The following is a 22,697-nucleotide window of genomic DNA, read 5'->3' on the forward strand; positions in this document are numbered from 1 at the left end:
AAATTGACTGGCTGTGAAATTACACATTAATAGACACTTGCTTAAAGACACTGACATCACAAATAAATGATTTGTTAGGATGTACATCAAACACTAACTCAAGTTGTACTTACCAAAAACAAACACAGAATATGCTTCTACCGTGAACGTTTCGGTAAAAGATTACTGCCATTCTTAGTACGGATTCTTGTAAATAACTAATGTTGCTAGACAAACTACATCACTGTTGATTAACTTTTTCTTTATACAAAGATTATGCACTTCCAGTAATAGCTCTACATTCTCTTTGCACCTCAATATCTTCTATTTCTATGCACTAATCTGTATCCTGTAACGCTATTGATTATTGATTAATTAAACACTAATTTGAAGTCTCATTTGAATTTTCTGAGTTTCATTCTCTCTTCACTGGTAAACGCGGGCGGAGAAAAGTGACAAAATTGTAAACTATGCCTTGAGAGCCTTGATATCTTCTGATCTACAAATTTGAAATATATACTGTTAAAAAAAAAAAAAAAAAAAAAAAAAAAAAAAAAAAAAGTTAATCATCAGTGATATATTAAGGGCCGGATTTAGGCATGGATCACATGAGCCCGGGACCAGGGCGGCAATTAAAAAAATATATTTAAAAAATGATAAAACTATTAAAAATACATATTTCACCAAGTACTAGACAAAATCAGCGAAAGCTATTTTATAACGGCCATGACTACGACAATATTGTAGCAGACTAAAGGATATTACATAAAATGAGTAATAAGAAATAAGAACAGTAATAATTAGTAATAGTAATAATTAATGATGATTATAATTTAATAGCAAACGTAAAAGCAATATTTAAGAAGTGGATCCAGGAGAATTGAAATTTTGGAGGTTAGGGGCGATAATTTCGCTAGGGCTCATGAGCGCAAAACATGGAAATTCGGCCGTGGATGTAGTTCGTTATCTTTCAGAAAGGATCCGTGCTGAGGATGGCAATAACTTTTTGCCGAACGGTAGAATTATATTTGGGTATTTCTGGTAAGTACAACTTTAATACATATTAATATTTGCTTTCACCTATTTAAAATAATAATAATAATCATAATAATAAAAAGAAAATCCACTCAGACCCGTTCTTCAGTGTGGATTGGCTTGTAAGGTTAGAAAATGAAAATAAATCAAACATTAACGGAATTGAAAATTGCGTATGCGTGGTTACCTACTCCAGAAACATACTTTGTATTTAATACTTCAATTTAGAACGATGACTCAGCAAGGTGCAAAAAGATTTTTCATTTTTTTTTTTTTTTTAAATTGTCTCCCAATAGAAAGTGATCCCGCATACAAATTAAACACCCTGTGAGGACAGTCAGCTTCTCTACGATAAAGCTCAAGCATTTCAACAGCAGTTCGGCAACAACGTTAATACAGGAAACACAGACTGGTTATTCCTATAGTTGTGGTACGAATCTCTTGCGAATACCAAATTTTTATTTTTAATAAAATGAGAGAGAGAGAGAAAAAAAGCAAATTCACTAACAGTCGGGAAGAAGGAAATACGAAATAGTTTAGTAGACGGTACCACTAGCTTAAAGTCAGCCCTTGAAGGCTATTATAACAAGAGAAGATATCAAAGTACTTACCCTTTGAAGATTCAATGACTGTGGAGCATCCGGGACTGTAGTCACTTCCTTTTTCACCTGAACATCGCTCACTAATCCCAAATTTACAACATGCACATCATTAAACGAAGCGCGACCATTTGAAGCTGGACACTCTGAGACGCATTAAGGAAAACATCAATTCAAAAGCAACCCTACATAACAACTTACAGGCTTACAAAAAGTACTGTACTTTTGTTTGAGTTTCCGGCAATTTGCACTGCAACAGAGGAGGTTTTCAAAATAAGAGACAGAAGGAAGTATCAAACTATAAATATGGGATGGTACCACAGAAACAAACTCATTGTTGTATCCAACTAAGAGACGTAGTCATGACGTATTATGCATTTCTTTTCTTACAAAAAGTGCTTAAATTCAAATGATAGCAGTATATATATATACACACTGCACATTTATCGAAAAAGACAAAATAGGAAAGAAAAAAAATTAAACATTAAAAACATACGTTTGGTATTCTCCATGTACAGTGTTCTGCAATTAATGTCTAAAATACAGGGTTTGTATGATAAGTAATGAGACCAGGTCTGGAAACATTGTTTTATTGATCTGATCTGTACAGGGACTTAAAAGCTTTCGAAGTACTCTCCTCTTGCGTCGATGCACTTCTGCAATCGATGTTTCCACGCTGCAAACGCCCCCTGGAAGTCAGCAGCCGGCATGTCCTTTAGAAATGTGGTCACGGCTGCTTGGATGGCTGTGACGTCTGCAAAACGGATTCCTTTCAAGCGTGGCTTCAGCTTCGGGAAGAGGAAGAAGTCGGCCGGGCTCACATCTGGGCTGTAGGGTGGTTGTGGAAGGACTTCCACCCCAATCCGGGTCAAAAAGGAGGTCACTAAGAAGGCGGTGTGGGCAGGGGCATTGTCGTGATGCAACTTCCACCGGCTAGCGATCGCCGGTCTTTTCCGCTTGACGCTCCTGTGCAGTCTCTCAAGGACTTGTTTGTAGAAGGCGGCGTTGACGGCTTGTCCTTGGGGTACAAACTCCTTGTGGACCACCCCCACATTGTCAAAAAAAAACAATCAACATTGTTTTCACCTTTGACTTCGACATTCTGGCCTTCTTGGGGCGCGGGGACGCAGGAGTGTGCCACTCCGCGCTTTGACGTTTCGTTTCAGGGTCGTACTGGAACACCCACGACTCGTCACCTGTTATGACGTCATCTTCAAAGTTAGGGTCACTGTTCATGAGGTTCAACAGTTCCTGACAACAATCAACACGTCGTTGCTTTTGTTCGTCAGTCAACACTCGCGGCACCAGTTTCGCACAGATTTTTCTCATTCCCAATTGTTCCGTCACAATCTTGTGCACTGTTGTGTGGTTCATATCGAGTTCATCAGCAATCAATCTCAACGATAATCGACGGTCTGAGTTCAGGAGATCCCTCACTTTTGCCACAGTTTCGTCCGTAGTCACTGTTGTCGGGCGTCCAGCCCTCTCCAGATCCTCAACGCTTTCCCGGCCGTTCCGGAACGCACTGTGCCAACGAAACACCTGGGCTTTGGATAGGGCTTCCTCTTTGTAGGCCTCCGTGATGAGAGAAAGCGTCTGAGTAGCCGTTTTCCCCAGGCGAACGCAAAATTTGATCGCATAACGCTGTTCGATGGAACCCTCCATGTTTGTTGATTTTCCGCCGTGACAAGAATGTTCACAAGGGCTTTGTCCAAGGCTTGTCCGCGCTCCACTAAGGCTCGGAGCCAACTGACGCGCGGTGCGTTGCTTTGCTCGGACCCCCCCCTACATCCTCCATCACCGACAAACCCGCTCCAGCGACACGCGCGCCGCGGCGCGGCGAGTCTCATTACTTATCATACAGACCTTGTAAACTACTAGGAAGGAGGTATCATCCTACACTACACTTTTAAATTTAAATATTCGAAAAAAATCTCAAACCTTCTGACTTTAATTTTCTTAATTGGGGCGTACAAGAGAATCAAATCCACTCTTCTGATCTTTTTGGACATATATCGTTTTTAAGATCTCTATCTGAAGCTCCTTTCAAAACTTAAAAAGATTCAGTTCCAGATATTGTAATTCCTCTTGTAAGGTATAAGAAAAAAACAACCGAAAACTTAGTTAACAGTTCCGTACTAACTTTATGTCTATTTCTCACAACTTTGGCAATGTGGTTTGATTACTTTGTGTTCTGAACACCCCAATTATTGTTCCAATATTGTGTTTTGTCATTGCAATGTACGTAACATCACATTCACAGATAGCTTCATGAACTCCTGATTGAGTGTTTTCGCTTACATGTAGTGTACCTTAAAGTGGAATAACTTGACTCCACTTCTGACATAAACATAATTGTATCTCAACAAATAAGATTCTCTCATAAAATGTTTTAATGCAAGTTTTTAGAGTCGTAACTAATACTTTCTAGTTGATATTGCTAATCACTCTTTTATGAAGATCTTCTGTTGGAAAAACTTAAATGTTGCCGGTGCAAGGCACTCCATGGGTGGGGGTCACCTGAGCCCAGGGCATATGATTTAATGCCAATTCAATGTACTATGCAATAAAGCTTAGTCTATGGGGTGACTTGAAACATAAATGTCTGAGTATTATTTTCGTAAACGTTGCATTGAAAAACTGACATTTTTGATAGAGCTGTGGTGAATGTGTGTTGCAAAATGTAAAACTGTTCGTAATCCTTTCAAAAAACTAGCAAATGATGAGAATAATGAAAAATGCTTCCACCTATCGTCCCAATAATACTCAGAGTTACTAGTAGGCAACTGGAGAATGGCAGTGTGTCTGTGTTGGCATGTTTGTTTCCGAAAATTTTGTAAAATATGCGTTGCTAATGTACAATTTGACTACCGGTCTAATGTATCATTACGTTCATCTATTTAAAGAGCAACTTCGAAATAATCTAATGAGTTGGAACAGGGAAGAAAATATTTCATATTGTGATCGTTCAGCGTTTATAAAATGTTCAGCAGTTCCTCAGATTCGATTTCAAATGCAGAAGTTTGTGTGGTAATAAATGAAACCCTGCTATTCTAGAAAGGAAACGGGGGAGTTCGATTGGAAGAGGCAGCAGACAGAAGCAGAAGAAGCTGAAAAGCCCAGAGTTCTTACTTCAAATCTTCTTTCAAGAACCCGAAGAAAATAATTCAATAAACTCGAATGCCCGATATCCGATGGATATCAGCCTGCCATAGAGGATTACGAAGGCAGATCATCTTCAAATACATCAGAGAAATACGAGTTCAATCGAATCTGGTTTGATGAAAGACTCATCTAAAGGGGGGTTGAGTTGATTTTGAGTTTAACGTCCCTTTCAGCAGCAAGGCTATATGAGACGTGGACCTACTGATTAACGTGGAATCCGAACCACATGAGCTCCTACCGGGAAAAGAACCCGGGTCTCCCACGCCAAAGGCGCTTACGCTAACCGCTTAGCCATGGAGGAGCTCCATCTACAGGGGGATAAGACAGTTATATAAGTGATAGCATCAAGCACAAGTACATCACTCAGTAAAAACATTGACTTGAAAAAGTAGACGACGATCGTGGCGTAGAATTTACTCATAGCTGTTCTATTCTCCTTTTTTTAAAAAAAAAAAAAAATCAATATTCTCTTTTTGTTGACATTTCTCTTTTTCTTGTCATCAAGTCGCCCGTCTGTATTAGAACATGAAACAGAATTTAACCACTGGAAAGCACCTGAAGGGATGAGGGTTAATGACACATTCTCCTTTCAACCAATGGAGAGATTTTTCAAAGAAATTTCGAAACCAGAGGAATACAGATGTACTGACGTAGAACTTCAAAAGAAGATTTAAACGAAAAGGGAGAAGTGGCATAATATATTTGAAGAAATCATTACTCCATTGTGTAAAACTCCTTACTACATAAACCTTACAGTATGAGAACAAAGGGAATCGCTTTAAACTAATGACGACTCAAACGTAGGTAATTTTCTAATATTAATCCGAACTGCTTTCATTTTCGACATAATTTTGGAAAAAGCACCTACTTCACGCAGAAAAACATCTTACCTTTCTCCCAGTATTTAGAATAAATTTATCTACCTAATGACATCCCATTCAGTAGAGATTTCTGGAAAGGGTCTATAAAGCTAAGTACTACACCTTAATATTTGCCCCCACTCCTGGTAAGGACATCAAGATGTCAGAAGTAGTATGCTATGCAGAAATTGATTTTGAGAAAAGCACAGTACATGTTAGAGAGTCTTTCCTTGATTTTATAGAAAATAAAGGAGAATGATACACAAAGATTGGTTGAAGCCATCCTGAAGCAACTAGAGGCTGACGAAGTATGTAAGATTACCCATCGCAATTAGGGATGGCCAGAGGGATCCGGATATCCGGTTCCTGGATCCGGATCCGAAATTTCGGATCTTGGATCCGGATCCGAAGTTTCGAATATTGGATCCGGATATTCGGTTCCTGGATCCACACCCGAAATTTCGAAGTTCAGATTCGGACTTCTGATTTGAATATTTTAGGCCTTAGATTGAGACCCAGAAGTAAAATATCCATATGTATAAAATTTACTAGGTGAATTTTATCTAACTCAGTGGGAAGACAATTCAATTTAAATGACAAAAGATTACATGAAAATCTCATTTTCACATTTTTCGGGGTTAGACCACTGTTGCGCACACCCCATCATTTAGTCTTTAGTATATCTTTAAACGTACTACAAGTATGCCACTTTCATCTCAAGTCAGTAGTTGTATAGATCTGCCTTTTGTTATATATTAATCGAGTTAGGATTAAAATTCGATTGTTTGTGAGACCCATGATAATATTTTCAGAATGAGTTATAACGTTGAAAAACTGCATACTAATGCTGCATATTTTCTTTGTGCCACATTGGAATTTAATGTAGTCTATCTTATACAGTCGGCTCTTATGATTAATTCAATGATCTGAACTCCTGCAGCATTACGCTAAAATCATGGATGTCTTTGAATTTTCGTCATTATTTCTATTTTTTATTACGAGCAAAATAAATATCACAAGCGGCATTTTACATAATACATATAGACGCAGTTCAGTCAGTTGATTGCTTAAAGTTTATAGCAAAGCTATTACATTTCTAAGACACTGGCGGCCTTAGGACAAAATCCATGGCTTTCCCATAAAATCTTAAATCTCTCTATATAAAAAGGCAAAGTCCTGAGTGAGTGTGTGAGTGAGTGACAGATCACCGTACAGGACAAATCGCTTAAGCTACAAACTTGAAATTTGGACAGTTTATAGGCTTTGTGACGTAGGATACCACTAAGGAAGGACTTTGGGAAATTCGACGAGGAAGGGGGGAAATGGGGTGGAAAATAATGATGATTCTTGACGTTAGATACTTCAAATTGGGTATTTGGGTTTCTCATTGAAAATAATTTGATACTTGTTAAAGTGCTTTTTGATATTTAAATTCGAAGGGGCAGGGAAGATGTAGAAAGTAAAAGAACGGGTGGTAATTGCAATTATTGCAATTAGTATAATAATATGCCTATATCTCGGAAACTTAAAGGGTTAGAAACATGGAATTTGGTATTTGGACTTCTCACTTAAAATAATTAGATACGTATTTCAACGTTTTTTTGATATGTGGCCCAGAAGGGAAGAAAAAGGGCGAGAAGAAAATTAAGTGGAGATTACAATTATTGTATTAATATGTTTAATCCTTTAAGGTTAGAGACTTGAAATTTGGTATTTGCATTTCTCATTGAAAATAATTTGACATGTGTTTCAGTGTTTTTTTTGACGTTTTAGTAAAAAGGAAAAGAAAAGAGATGGAAAGGAAAAAGGGTGGGGATTGTAATTATTATAGTAACATGTCGATATCTGGGAACCTCTGAAGGTTAGGAGCATAGAATTTGGTATTTGGACTTTACATTTGAAATAATTAGGTATGTACTTAAGCGTTTTTTGATGTATGTCTTAGAGGGGAAGAAAAGGGGCGGGGAGAAAAGACTTTTATATCTCGGAATCCTGGAATGTTAGAGAAATGAAACTTGTTATTTGAACAAAAATTCGTTATGAAATGAAATCCTTCAGTTTTACGTCCCACGATTATGCCAGTTAGGCTAAAGGAGACGGTGATTATGAGAAATAAATTAAATGAAGAAAGTGGGAGGAAACGGGAAAATCTCGAGAAAACCCACGAGCACAGTGTTTGTCCACCACAAAGTCCACACGGCGCGAGCTGGGATCGAATCAGGGACCCTAAGCACCGGAGGTGAACGCTCTACCACTGAGCCACCGCGCCCCCTTAAAAATTCGTTATATTTGCAGGCGTATGATGTGCGAGGCCGTAGACCGAGCAAATGTAAAAATGAAATGAAATCTTTGAGTTTTACGTCCCACGGTTATGCCGGTTAGGCTAAAGGAGACGGTGATAATGAGTAATGAATGAAATGGTGGAATGAAGAAAGTGGGAGGAAACGGGAGAACTCCGAGAAAACCCACGCACACGGTGTTTGTCCACCACAAAGTTCACTTGGCGGGGGCTGGGATCGAACCCGGGACCCCAAGCACCAGAGGGGAACTCTCTACCACTGAGCCACCGCGGCCCTCGACCGAGCAAATATGTGGACTGGGGGGAAAGCCCCCATGTACTCGCACTGAAATTCGGTATGTCTCGGGATACCGGAATGTTATTACATACAATTTGATATTTGAACTGAGATTCGGTATGGTTGTAGGTTTACGAGGTACGAGGTCATAGGCCGATCAAATGAGATATCAGAGGGTCTAAGGGCAAATCCCCAGACATTTCTTTTTAAATTGATTATGATTAGAGGCTTTAGTGGTGCGAGGCCCTAGTAACGGGGGTCTAGTGGCGAAGCCGCCAACTAGCCGAGGTCTTAAGTATATAAATGTATTTGCGTAATGACTGGAAATTGCATGTATGCATGTGGACAAAATTGCATAAGTAGCCACGAGAAATGACAATCCTTTAAGATAAAAATTTTAAAAGGCTACCAAAATGTACTCTTGAATGAGTTGTATATTATGTTTGCGCAGGGGCGAATACAGAACTGACTCCTGGAGGGGGCGGATGGATTCTTAGGGGGCGGTTGGGGATGCTAGAGTGAAAAATTACTTAGATGATCTGAAATTGCCACAAATTACTACTAAAGTACACTGTTAATGGTGGCGCTGGGTAGAGGCGAACGACTTTTCGCCTTCCCCCTGCATCCGCCTATGTGTTTACATGAATGATATAGCTCCTTATACAACCTATGCAGAGTTAATAGTAGTGGATTACTAATTACAAAGATACGTGTTACTGCTCGAGGCTCCATATGGTATTTTGTATACACATACAGTACATTAATACATTGATTTTGATACATTAATTGCCATTTAGAACTTCATCTCTACTACAATTCTTAATTCTAATTGGAGTGGTACGGTCACAGAGAAACGTATTTTTAAAGAAAGAAAAAATCTAATCAAGAGCAAGAAAGAAGTTGCTCCTTAATTTGATTTGATCTATATTTTATGGGCTGTTCTATTAGCAATGGCCTAGCCCATCACGACTAGGAAATTGCCTCATTCAGTGACCACAATAACTCAGAAAGAATTAGAAAAATAAGCAGCCTGAGTCTAATGAAGAAGCTTGGGCTTGAGACTAAGGTTTCATCCCAGCATTTGACTAGTGTTACAGAAAACAAAGGACAAATTTCCATCAGGACGACCGCTTTAAAAAAGATTTACTACCTTTTCGGTCAAGTATTTCCACTAGAATCGAATCTGACAATGAGATTGCTCTCACCTAAGTCGACAGTTTTACTCAGTCAAATTTGGAGTAATTGTGACATATTAAGGCACGAAAACCAAATATCAACAGAATGAAGAGAACGCAAGGCTATCACACGATCAGATACCAAAAGTGTCTTAAAATCTTATTTTAAGCATAGGAATGAAAATCACTTTGTCAATAATTTCGAAAATTTTGCTGATTCGGAACACCCGAAATTACTGACATGGAGTTTCGAATCCGGATCCAAGATCCGGTTTTTCAGGTCTGGGTCCAAGATCCGAAATTTCGGATCCGGGTCCAAGATCCGGTTTTTCGGATCCGGATTTTCGGATCCGGATCCAAGATCCGAAATCTCGGATCCGGATCCAGTGTCCGGATATCCGGACCCAAGCGGATCCGGATATCCGGATCTGGCCATCCCTAATCGCAATGTTATGACAACATTGTTGTTCTACAACAAGTTGGAAGTGACTGTAATCAAATTACGAAGAGTATCGGACAATGTTTCTAAACTGTAACACTCACTCACTCAACTTGAGTGTACGTAAAGTAAACCAGGACCCATTCACGGTAACGTGTCTTGGTACCACATGCTCTCTTGAACCACAATCATTCTTAGTCGTTCCTCACAGCGCTGGAAAAACCAGAAAACTACTGCTCCTACAGCTATAAAATCGCAGTCAAAAACTAGGTGGAGTGCATGGGTTGAACCTGAAAAGTCAATTATTAAGCACACTGAAGAAACACACTTTCAATTCTTTAGGTCATAAATGGGAGTGGAAATAATGAACCAAGGAATGAAGCCAAACAATTAGACAAAATGTTTTTCTCACGGAAGATGAAAGATTCACTTCATTGCAAGATTCTGATTCCAAATTCGGGTTCCTTCTAGACATTAATATATTATGTTTTGTGCTTACATTAACAACTAAGAGAACAAATGCTGAACCTTACAGGAACCCCCTTACTGCTATATGAATCGCTACGTGCGTTTAGTGCAGGAGACACGGTTTCGATTCCCAGCGGAAGCTCATGTGGTTTGGCTTCCAGGTTACGCTGTACGTCCCCGTCCTTATATGGTGAAATGGACACTAGGCAAATCAATCAATCGAAGCACAACCCTAAACTAGTGATATTGATGCACAGCAGATAAATGAAATTTTCGTCTCTAGAATGTTGTACGGTATAAAGTGGAGGGTGTGATCCTTAATCCGCGAATCGCCACCCAACAGTTCTAACTATTGCTGTTTTGATTATCCATGAACGGTTAGCTGCCTAATAGAGCCATTATCGGCATGGACTGACCCAAACTATAATTTTGGCCCACTAACGGACCGAAAGTACATAATCATGTGGTTGGCAACTGTGAAAAATCATTCTGTGAACAAAACTATTTCTTTCTTACTTAAAAGCATCCAAACGTCAAGACACTGAGCGATCTTGCTTTTGTGTTGAGAAAAAAAGCAACTGAAACAAGTTGTTTGAAGACGTTGAAAAACGCAGATTGGAAACATTAAGTCTGCAGCCGTTGAACAAACAAACAAAAAAAACCACTATATATATATATATATATATATATATATATATATATATATATATATATATATATATATATATATATATATATATATATGTTAGTCACTCAAAAGTGAGGTGATGATGAAATTTCTTCAATTACTTTTTAATCATCATTCTTCAACCACTTTCTTCCAAATATTTAGATTTTGTTAAAATATTTCGATAAACTGAATAAAAGATAAATAGAATAACTGATGAATACTAAAGTTCTCTTTTTTTCCTCCAGTCAAGTCACACTCACGTTTAACAAAGAAATAGAAAGAGCAAATTTATTTAATTGAAATGATGTGAATGTAGTAGTGGGGATAGGAAGACAGAGGCGCAATTCCCGGGCTTGTCCCAAGTGCAGTTCACACTGGATAAGCAAATGCCCCTTCCTCTCCTCCAGCTTTTAAATTTGAAATAGTTCCAAAGCGCAGGTCTGCGACTTCCAATTTTCCAGATTTTCAAGGTTAGATACGGAAATTCACGGCTTCTTCCAGGCTTTATCACAGTATACGAAATCAACGGCTTATTCATGGTTGGGCGGATACCCTGTTTATGGAAAGGAATACAGTAACACAAAGCTTTGAAATACTCTACCCCTTCATTTCAATATGGCGACGTTAATTGTAGTGTTCCATATTGGTATGACGAAAAAGTATTTAAAGACGTTCTCGAATTTTTTTTTTTTTTTTTTTCAAGTGTGATTCATTATATAACTATTGTGAGAAATCTTACATTTCTTTTACTACAACTTTTACATATTTACCTCCATTTAAGAAATCAGCTTCCACAACTTTATGAACCGCAAAGTTTAAGGAACAGATTTTGATCATGTATTTATTAAGAGGGAGAAGGAGTGCGCCACAGCGGTCGGAATATTGGTGTTCAATTTAACATGGGATCTCAACCATTTTTTAGGCAAATCATGGTTTCATTTCGTTCTTTCGCAAAAATGTCTCAATAGCTCACTCAATATGATCCATATCATTTTAAAGGTGTAATTTGAACTCTGTGTATGATATTTTCTTCTTATAAATACAGATAATTATAATCCAAATTCCCATAAGAAAATGATCAAAATTAGAGGGAAAAGTCTTCCGTATTTTTACAGTAAGGAAAAGAGCTAAAAACTTCAGACTTTTTTGAGAATGGAGTACTGTCTTTGTATTTGGTCTAGGAATTAATTCGTGCGGTTGGACAAGAGATGGCGCAACGAACGGAGCGTCCCACAGTTCCGTGTATCCACACATGTGTTGCAAACCCCTGTCATCGCGTATCGTTCGTAGTATAGGGCAGTGGATTAAAGCGTCAACAACACCAGTTTGTAGTTAAGTGAACATGGCGCAATTTGTGCCTGTTTCAGTGTTTTTGCGGGGTGTCCTGCTGCATTACTTTAACATGCAGAAAAGTGTGACTGAAAGTCATCGTATTTTGGTGGAAGTGTATGGTGACCATGCTCTAGCTGAGCGAACGTGTCAGAAGTGGTTTGCACGGTTTAGAAGTGGTGATTTCGGCTTGGCAGACCAAGAGCGAGCTGGACAGCCAAAAAAATTTCAAGACGAAGAATTGACAGCATTGCTCGAGCAGGATTCGTGTCAAACGCAGGAACAACTTGCAGCAGCATTAGGCGTTGATCAAACAACAGTCTCCAAACGCTTGAAAGCCATGGGAATGATTCAAAAGATGTCACATTGGGTTCCACATGAATTGAAAGACAGAGACGTTGAAAGACGAAAAACCATTTGCGAATTGCTGCTTCAACGACAGAGCAGAAAGGGGTTTCTGCATCGAATTATTACGGGTGATGAGAAGTGGATCCATTACGAGAACCCTAAACGAAAAAAGGCCTGGGTGAAACCAGGTGAACCAGGTCCATCACAACCAAAACGAGATATTCACTGTGCAAAGGTTATGCTGTGCATATGGTGGGATATGAAAGGTGTGGTGTACTATGAGCTGCTGCAACCGGGTGAAACTATGAATGGAGAACGTTATCGACGACAATTAATGCGTTTGAAGCAAGCTCTGGCCAGAACACGACCAGAATGGGAGAACAGACATGATAAACTTATTGTTCAACATGATAACGCTCGCCCACATGTCGCAAAACCGGTCAAAACCTATTTAGAAAATGTCGGATGGGAAGTTTTACCCCACCCGCCGTATTCACCAGACGTTGCTCCTTCGGACTACTACTTGTTCGATTGCATGAACAACGATTTGATTGGACAGCGGTTTACTTCTTCAGAAGATATCGAAACATGGGTCTCTGACTGGATCGCTTCCAAGGATGAGGACTTCTTTCGCCACGGAATCCGTACATTGCCTGACAGATGGGCGAAAGTGGTGGCTAGCGATGGACAATATTTTTCTTAAGGTATTTATGTATTTTGTGTTTGTACTACAGCTTCAATGTATGCGTACCAACCGCACGAATTAATTCCTAGACCAAATATTTGTGCGCTACTGTGGTATTTTTTTGCTGTTTCCAAATACATCCATTACACAATCGACGAGAAATTATATCCTTCATCATTGAATCTACAGAAATCAGAAATCAGATTTTTTCTTGTTCACGTACTTGGCCGTCTAACTGCTAGATGGCACTATAGTCATTCCTCATCCCACTTTCCTTCTCAGCGGGAGTCAGTCCTTTTGAAAACCTACTTTGAACTTCTTAACAGGTGCGGGAGGAAGGAAATTATTGTGAAGAACGGGAACTTCAAACACGAGGATTGGCAAAATTTATGACCTCTTTAGTTGATGGTTTCTGTTTCAGCAGTACAGTGTATTTGTAGATGGTTTCTATGAGAAGAAGTAATTTGTTTGTAGCGAAAAAGTCAACCTAGTCAAAGATTTGTGAAGGAGAAGCCGAACCAAAGTCTTCGTTTACCTATTCCAAGAAAGAAATGAAAACTTCCTGCAGGACTGAGAATATACATGCAAGAGAAAAGATAAGATACATTATTATAATATTTAGGGTAGATTACTCCCCGAAATATTCTTTGTTTACCTGTCAAAAAATCAAGAATAATATAAAGCTCTTTCATCAGCTTCCATCGTACAACACACTAGACACACATATATTATACACACACACACACACACATATATATATATATATATATATATATATATATATACACAGTGGCGGATCCAGGATATGATCAAGGGAGAAGCTAAACCATAGTTTGCCTCTTTATCCAGAGTAAACAGGAATGAAGCCCATTTTATCCAGTGTATACTTGAGCGTGAAGGGGGGGGGGGGACTATAGATTCTATAGCCACCTTGGATCCGCGCCTGTATATGTATACTATTTACAGTGCCGGATTTACGTATAAGCTAAACAAGCTATAGCTTAGGGCCCCAAAATCTAAAGAAAAACTGGATATACATTTCTAAAACATAAGAAAACTAGCAGCGTTCACCCCGCTTCGCTGCGGTCACCCCGGAACGCAATAAACTTTGTTACTTAGATAATTTTTACTTTTTCGCTTTCAAGTGATATGATAAAAACCATAGAAGATTGCAGTAAATCTTAACATTATATCGCCTGTCATTTATGTTAACCCGCCCCGCTTCGCTGCGGTCATCCCGGTGCTGGCATATTGTAAAAGTGTCTGTAAAAATAAGCAAATCAATTAAAAAATTTTAAACAGAAGATTCAAGCTATTTTCCGCTGTATATCGCCTGTCATTTATGTTAACCCGCCGAGTGACACGGTCATGCGGGTTGCATATAAATACGTTTATTTTTACCTATGATGAACTAATAACAAAGGATTTGTACGTTATGGACACCTGAATGGTCAATTATCTCAAGACACTGGTAATTAAAAATTAAAGTGATATGATAAAAACCATCTAGGGTCCAAATCCTAATAACCCCCCAAAAATGAAAGAAATTGGTTCAGCCGTATTAGCGTGATGAGCGGACAAAAAATTGTACGTTCTCTTTTATATATATAGATTAAAAAATAAAATAAAATTTTATATACGTAGCAACAGTGCTTCCTGCTGTGTAGCCTACGTTCATGTAATTAATGGGACTCCTTCTGCTAGTCTGCTTCCTAAATTACTTCGTAGTTTCTTCATTTCTGTATCTAGGGTGCCTATGTTCATCTGGACATATAAAGGGCCCAATTACCTTCAACAGCTTGGGGCCCCACTAAACCTAAACTCGACTCTGACTATCTATTTATCCATGGTTGCTCCCTCTCTTTTCGAACAGTGTTTCTTTGATATTGCTTCCAATTCCGGAGGTTTTACCAAGGAGGGAAGAGTCCTTACTCATTCCAGGCATTTAAACTAGGGACTGGACTACTTGCTTCCAACATTCTGTCCCCCATGTATCCCGGTCTGAATCAATTGTCTAAAGCCGATAAAACATTCAAATTCAAATGTAGATGTTGCTCATCAGTGTCACACCTAAATATTTCTCAATCAACGGTAGGGGTTTTTGGTACCCTCAATCTGTCTCCCTCTTATTAGCGGAGAAACACCATATTCGTAATTCTGTAGTATTCTTAAAAAGAAAGTGCTGTTTAATGTATGTAGTAACGCATAGGAAACTAAATTTTAATATACCCTAGTAGTATAGAAACGCACCATACGGTACCTTACCAAAATAAGCACTCCATATCAAGGATGTGAACATTAACAATAATAAAAAAGATACTAATAAATATTTTAAAGACATTCTTTCATTAATCAAGTCGCACTTAAAAGTAAAAAACGATTTTGTTTATGCATGACAAAAAAAAAAAAAAAAAAAAAAAAAAAAAAAAAAAAAAAAAAAAAAAAAAAAAGATGCGCTCTAATATAGGTTTACAGTTACTTTATAAATTCATAAAATGACGCACCCCATTCTTTTTATTTAGCCTTGCATAAACAAAATTATTTATAACATTTAGTGCGAATTGATTAACAAAAGAATGTCTTTAAAAGGTGTTTTATCATTTTTTTTTATTCGTTGGACACATTTTCCAAATCCTACAGTGATATGCAACCAGGGAAACCAGGGCTGGTTAAAGGCTAGTATTTATTTTAGAATAAAGAAGTTGAAAATAAAAACATATTAAAATTTGCTTTTAAAGAAAATAGATATATTGCAAAGCAGGGTTGAATTCAGGGATAGCCCGGGGGGAATTTCCCCCCCGAAGAAAATTCATTCCCCCCCGGAGAAACTCAAAAAATTTCGGTCACAAAATGTAGAAATTACTTCACCCAATTATTTGCTTTCTTTCCGTGTACGTGCAGACGAAATCCGATCTCTCAATATACATATAAATGACGCAGAACCATTCTATATAAATATTAAACATGTAACATCTAAGATAGAACACCAAATAGTCAGTAAAACTTGTATTTCTTAACTCTATAACCGAGTTTGGCAGAACATGAAATTGTTAACTGTTGAAGAAAGGTTTGTATTTTAGTAGGTACTATATTCTCGCCCTATATTATATATTAGTAGGTAGCACTAGCACAGATTGAGATAGGAAAGGAAAGATAGGGAAGATCTTTCGATCATTCCATATGATCTGTGATGTCAGCAGACTTCAGTTCTTGAAAATGTACAGTTCTTGCATTATTTGAAATAGAGCGCCTAAATCCCATTTCTCCCATCGGAAGTAACAGACGTAAATTTTTTACGACTGTTAAAGTAAACACACTTTTCTTTAATTAAAAATAATTCAGTTAAAGGGTGAGATTCAGAGTGCGTCATTTAGAGGGATCAGGAAGGAACAGTTATCCCTCCTTGGTTAGAGATTTAAGTAAGTAATGAAGTAATGGGGCTGTAAAATTCGGGAGGGAAACAGAAAAGAAAAGGAGAAAAGAAAAACAGGAAAGAAACACGTGCACATATATAAAATGAAAGGAAAAAAGTAATGAAAAGTGCAGGGTTTACTTTTTAAAATTTTCTCATGTATCACGGCTGGTCTGTCGACCTCACTCATATATACGAGTGCCATCGTATAGTCTCGCGCCAAGCGCTGATTTTCCACGACACGGCACTAATCCTACTGAAGATTTCGTAAACTAAACTATTGATGCAGTCAAGAAACCAAGGCTAATATGCTTGATTTAGAATCAGAAGTATGAGAAAGGGTGATAACTTTTTGTTAAGATATTCCTATGTATGTTTGTTTTAGGACAAAAGATATTTCAGTTAATTTAAATCTTTTTAAAAACTTCTATATTGGTAACAAACAGTAACTACTGAATATAGGAAATAATAATAAAAATAGTTACTGTAAATAGCAGTTAAAGTTTAGTGTAAAATATTTTTGCCAATCTTTATTTAATGTTTTAGATAAAATTAAACGATTTTTTTTTTAATTATAATCTCTCATTGAATATTTAGCAGCAATTAGTCCAGTGTGCGAATTGAAAAATTTTCCCAGGGGGGGATTAATTTCACCCATATGCGCAAGTAGTCCTCCCCCCCATATATATATATATTTTATATATATATATATATATATATATATACACTAACAAGTACAAAACAATTGAGATGTGAGATCTTTCATAAATTTTCACTCAAGTAATATTTAGGTTAGCTACGCAAAGTAGACCTACTTATCTTTATGTCCACTTAAAAATACTCCTAAGGGGGAAAAAGTTATCCCTGCCAGGGGGGAAATCCCTGGCATCCCCCCGCCAATTCGCACCCTGAATTAGTCTCAATATTAGGTAATATGTGGATATGAATGGAATTGTTAAATATGCTGCTTTCTTGCAAAAATACAGAAAAAACAACCCCCCCCCCGGAGAATACATTCCCCCCGGGTGAAAATGTCTGAATTCAACACTGTTGCAAAGTATGAAAGTAACAATGGAATATTGTATTGTCACCGGACTTACGTCGCTCTGCAACAGTTCTTAGTTCTATGACGTCAGGAAATAAGTTCAATTTATATGAACACTTATTTAATGTTTGAAACAAACACCTGTTACGTCCTTGTACACTCATGTCCAAAATGATTGTCGCATATCTATAACTGTCTGCTTGTAAGAATATAATGTAATAATGATTTTGCTGGGTACTTTTAATACTGATACTATGTGTACAATCTGGAAATGTATATGTGGTAAATTTCATAGAAAAATAATTGTAAATACGAAAATTAGAATGAGTAAAACAAAATGCTGCTAAATGGAAACGAAAGTTTTATTTTCGTTTTATTGTTCTTATTTACTGCTCTTTTGACATGAAATTTGCCACATACATGTCTTTGCCGATTGTACACATACTAATATTATAAAAAATACCTGGTGAATTCGTTATCAAATTATATTCCTACAACAACATATTTATAGACATGCGACAATAATTTTGGACATGAGTGTACCTTCCTGAAGGGTGACGACACATCGTTTAATTCTATTGTTAGTGAAGTGGTCTATTTCCCCAAATAAAAACCAACACCAATGCCCCCCTGTCCTTCTAAGCCGGTCCCCAAGACTGAATGTAACATTGGGGCCCTTTCCTGTTGTAATAGCAAAAACTCAGGATGGTCAGCCACTGGTATCGAACCCAGGACTATTCGAATGTGAAAGTGAGAGAGAGGGTAAATCTGGTGGTCATATTTTGAAAAGAAAATAAGAAAATGGATTCCACTAAAAAAGAGACACATTGTAAATACATTTCAGATCTTTGCCTGGGTTTTCTGCATTTCAATTCCAAGTTTTTTTAACCACGAAAGCCCTAAATAAATTAGAATATCGGCTCTCCCGTGTTTTTTTTTCTTTTTTTTTTAAAATATTGGTATGGTTCTTCATTTTATATCAGACTTTTCCGGCACTATTCTGTTATTTACCATAGGTAGAATCCTTTGAGAAAGAGACAGGCGACAAGTGCTTTAGTTCTCTATATGTTTATGACCGTTGTAGATATTTGAGTGGCTCTCTAGACACGGGGCTGATATCATGTTGGTCCCTCTTATTTATTTATTTCTTCAGTTCTGTTTCTCTTTTAGACAAAAGAAAGGAATTTCACTCTTCTGTCCCATTTAAAAGCCGTAACCATCCCCCTCCTGCGCTGTCCAACTTTGACCACATGCAGGGGAAAACGAAGGAAAAGGAGGGATGCCATTTGCTTTGACGGCATTTCAGCAACAACCCCATCTGTTGCCAAAATAAGGAAAAACTTTTCACTGAAAGGAGAAACTAAGGAAGGCTGATACCTTCGATTTGTCAAGGTCACTTGAGTCCCGCCGGCTCTTAACTTCTAAAACGTTCAACAACTAAAGGTGTGTCGCAATCTGGCACTCCCTACAAGATGAAACGAAATCTACTGTTTTACGTTCTGTGATTATGCTCCACAGGCTAAAGGAGATGGATTAATGAAGGTGAACGGTTGAGAGTCTTCATCCCGGCGAAATTAAAATACCGCTAATTTTACAGCAGTTATCTGATATCTTCAAATAGATAAAAGATAATCGAAATGTGGAACAAGGGCAATATTATTTTACATGAGAAACCGTTATCACGACTCACATATCTGCTTTCGATTTCGAGCCATTTTGAAAATCGGCATTTATTTTCGCGTTTCTAAACAGCTGAAAACATAAAGCCACTAGGTGACTTGTGATAACGGTACCTCACGCAAAATAATATTGTCTAGCGCGCTCTTTTTCCATATTTCAATTATCTCTTATCTATTTGAAGATATCACATAATTACTGTAAAATTAGCGATATTTTAATTTCGCCGGGATGAACACTCTTAAGAAAAAACTGGTGGAATTAGAATGTGGCATGAAACGGGATAAATCTAAGAAAAATTCACAGACACGATGTTACCCACTAAGAACTCAAATCTCAAATTCGTCACATTAGAGGTGTTGCGTTTTATCACTCAACCACTGTATCCCCAAGAGTTTAACGATACTACTACAAAAATGCCGTCATAAAACTTAAACTTGGCAACAATCTGGCTCTTTGTTCAAGTTAACTTAACCTTCCATATAACGGATGACATAGAATAACGGGAATTTTTGAAATGCGTATTGGCAGCCGTGAGTACGTGGTAGCACTACGGGACAGTGACCTTGAGCAAGTAAAAACTTTGCTATTGTAGTAACAATGGCTCAATGGAGCGGGCAACAGCGTGCGTTAGCCATAAAAATGTATTATAAGCTGTGCAAAGGGAGTTCCAATGTTTTTACAACTTAGGCCGTCATGGTGCTGTTCCATTAAAACACGCGATAAAAAGTTGGATTAATAACTATGAAGAGACTGGATCTGCCCTGAAGAAGAAACCAACAGGACGACTAAGAAGTGCTCGAACTCCACAGAACATTAGTGTTGTACTCGAGTGACTTACGGAACCCATGGCGTTCAATTGTGAGCAGATATGTGAGTCATGATAACGGTTTCTCATGTAAAATAAGCAAGCAGCTGAGGTTGAAATGTCTCGTGAGAGTGTTCGCTGAATTCTTCATTTAGATTTGATATTCCATCCATACAAGCTACAGATAGTGCAACAACGGAAGGAAAACGATTAGAATTCTGTCAACAAATGATAAACAAACAAACAGTGACAATAAACACGGCTCATATACATCTGACAAGTTACGTGAATAAGCAGAATTACCGTTATTGGACAGACACAAATCCTAATAAAGTTCATGAGCGCCCTTTAGACGCTAGTAAAGTGACAGTATGGTGTGCTGTTTTATTAGATGGGATCATCGGACCTTAATTCTTTGAAAATGAACAGGGGAACACAGTCAGTGTTAATACGGATCGTTACGTGGAGATGTTACAATCTTTCGTCACACCTGCATTGACCAATTTCGCACACGTTCAAGGAACTTGGTTTCAACAGCAGGGAGCAACATCACATACCGAACAGCAATCAATAGATGTGCGAGAATTGTTCGGTGACCTTAAGATTCGGTAACGTTCCCTGGCCCTCTAGATCGCCAGACATTTTTTTTTTTTTGGGGGGGGGGGTATCTCAAGAGTAAAGTATACACGACTCGACCAAGAACTCTGGATGAGTTAAAACAGAGAATTCAGGATGTAATTCACACTATTCCAGCTGAGATGTTGCAGCGGCCAATGATGAATCGCAAAAGCAGATTTTAAGTTTTTAAAAATGCATTCGTACAGGAGGACGGCATCTAAAGTACGTTATTTTTAAGAAATGATAATTCCATGAATGGCAAATTTTAAGGTTTCTATTACTATGAATAAAATGTCTTTCTTCCGTTACTCTTGGTTTTATTGTTTTTTTTTTTTTTTTTTTGTTTTTTTTTCACTGTATTTACTAACCACCATCAGACACCTAACAGTTTCTGGTTCGACCCCAGCTTCCGCCAAGTAGCCTTAACGTGGACAAATAAGGTGCACCTGGGTTTTCTCATTTCCCCCTCTTACTTGAGTTGATTTGGAGTTGAGTGAGCCCTTTCAGCGGCGAGGCTATATGAAACAGGACCTACGAATTAACGTGAAATCCGAAACACACGAGTTCCTATCGGGATTGAACCAGTTCTCCCACGTCAAAGGTGCGCAAGCTAACTACTTAGCCACGACGGAGCTCTCCCCTACTTACTTCATTTATCATCATCATCATCATCATCAGTTTCCCTTAGCCTCGGAGCATTTTCGTTTTGCATTAAAAATAAAAATAAAAAACTGCTGACGAGACTTCATTCCTGACACACATTCCGTTATATTACATGTTTTCCCAATTCTGACTAATTTAAAACTGAATTAACATCTCATTACCTTACCAAACAATGTGCTACACGCATCCCTTAAGATATTTCCGAAGTATGCATTTTCCTTGCAACGTGTAGTATTAGTTAAAAATGTTTGTGCAGTTTCACCAGCTCTTATCCATTTTATAAAATTAGGATGAGGAATTACTTTTCTGGGCTTTCGGCATTTGCCTGGTGTGAACTAGAAAAATCCAGGAAAAGCTCACTCAGGATGGCAAGCCTGAAAAAACTTTTATATGTTTTCGACCGAGTGTCCCGGGAATCAAGCAAGTTTATTTTATAAAATTACATCACTTTTCTTACTATAAATACACCCTAATACATCTGTAATGCTATTCCCTTGGTGCATAGGCTACTCAAATAATTGCGAATAGACTGATAATATGCATTCAAACTGGTACCGGTATGCCATAAAAACGACTTACCATATGTAATACACGCGTACTAGGTGATCACTACAAGTAAGAATTGTATCTACATTCATTCACGGCAAGACGAAGCTGATGGGTCCGCAAGGGCAGGCAAGAAGCGATTGTGGGTATGCGTGAAAACGATTTTCTTTTAAAAACTACAGCTATTACTCACGTAAGAAAATTCTTTGCATTTATTCTTCCTCTCCAGCGTTTGCATTGCGTTATACCGGAGAAAATACTATGTAAGCTCATTTCGACAAATTATTATCATTTTTTTAACATTTATTAAATTTTATAGATCTTTTTGAAGGTGCTAATAGTATTACGGAGGTCAGACTCAATATTGTACAAATACTGATATAATCATGGCTATTGATGTACAATTCGTTCGCATATCGAACATGTTTCAATGTTAAATGTATATATACACAGATTAAGAATACACAACAAATTTCAGTAACATTAAAGCTCACATTTCTTCGTGAAAAAGTATTCTACCATTTTTTTTGGGGGGGGGGGGAAGTTGACACTTGCCAATACCCCGTTTGGAAGAGGTAAAATTGAGGAGCTATGAGATAT

At 37.9% G+C, this 22,697-nt stretch overlaps 1 protein-coding gene across 1 annotated transcript in view; it reads right to left on the reverse strand.

Annotated features, from left to right (window-relative positions):
- Window positions 1–22,697, reverse strand: part of Lsm12a (LSM12 homolog a) — a 38,357-nt gene that overhangs the window by 12,843 nt on the left and 2,817 nt on the right. The window contains exon 2 of the mRNA XM_081739849.1: window positions 1,626–1,759. Coding sequence (XP_081595975.1) covers window positions 1,626–1,759 — 134 coding nt within the window. The remainder of the gene's footprint in view (window positions 1–1,625; window positions 1,760–22,697) is intronic.

This window comes from Thermobia domestica, chromosome 15 (genome assembly GCF_964235325.1).
Source record: "Thermobia domestica chromosome 15, izTheDome1.hap1.1, whole genome shotgun sequence".
NCBI classification, from domain to species: Eukaryota; Metazoa; Arthropoda; class Insecta; order Zygentoma; family Lepismatidae; genus Thermobia; species Thermobia domestica.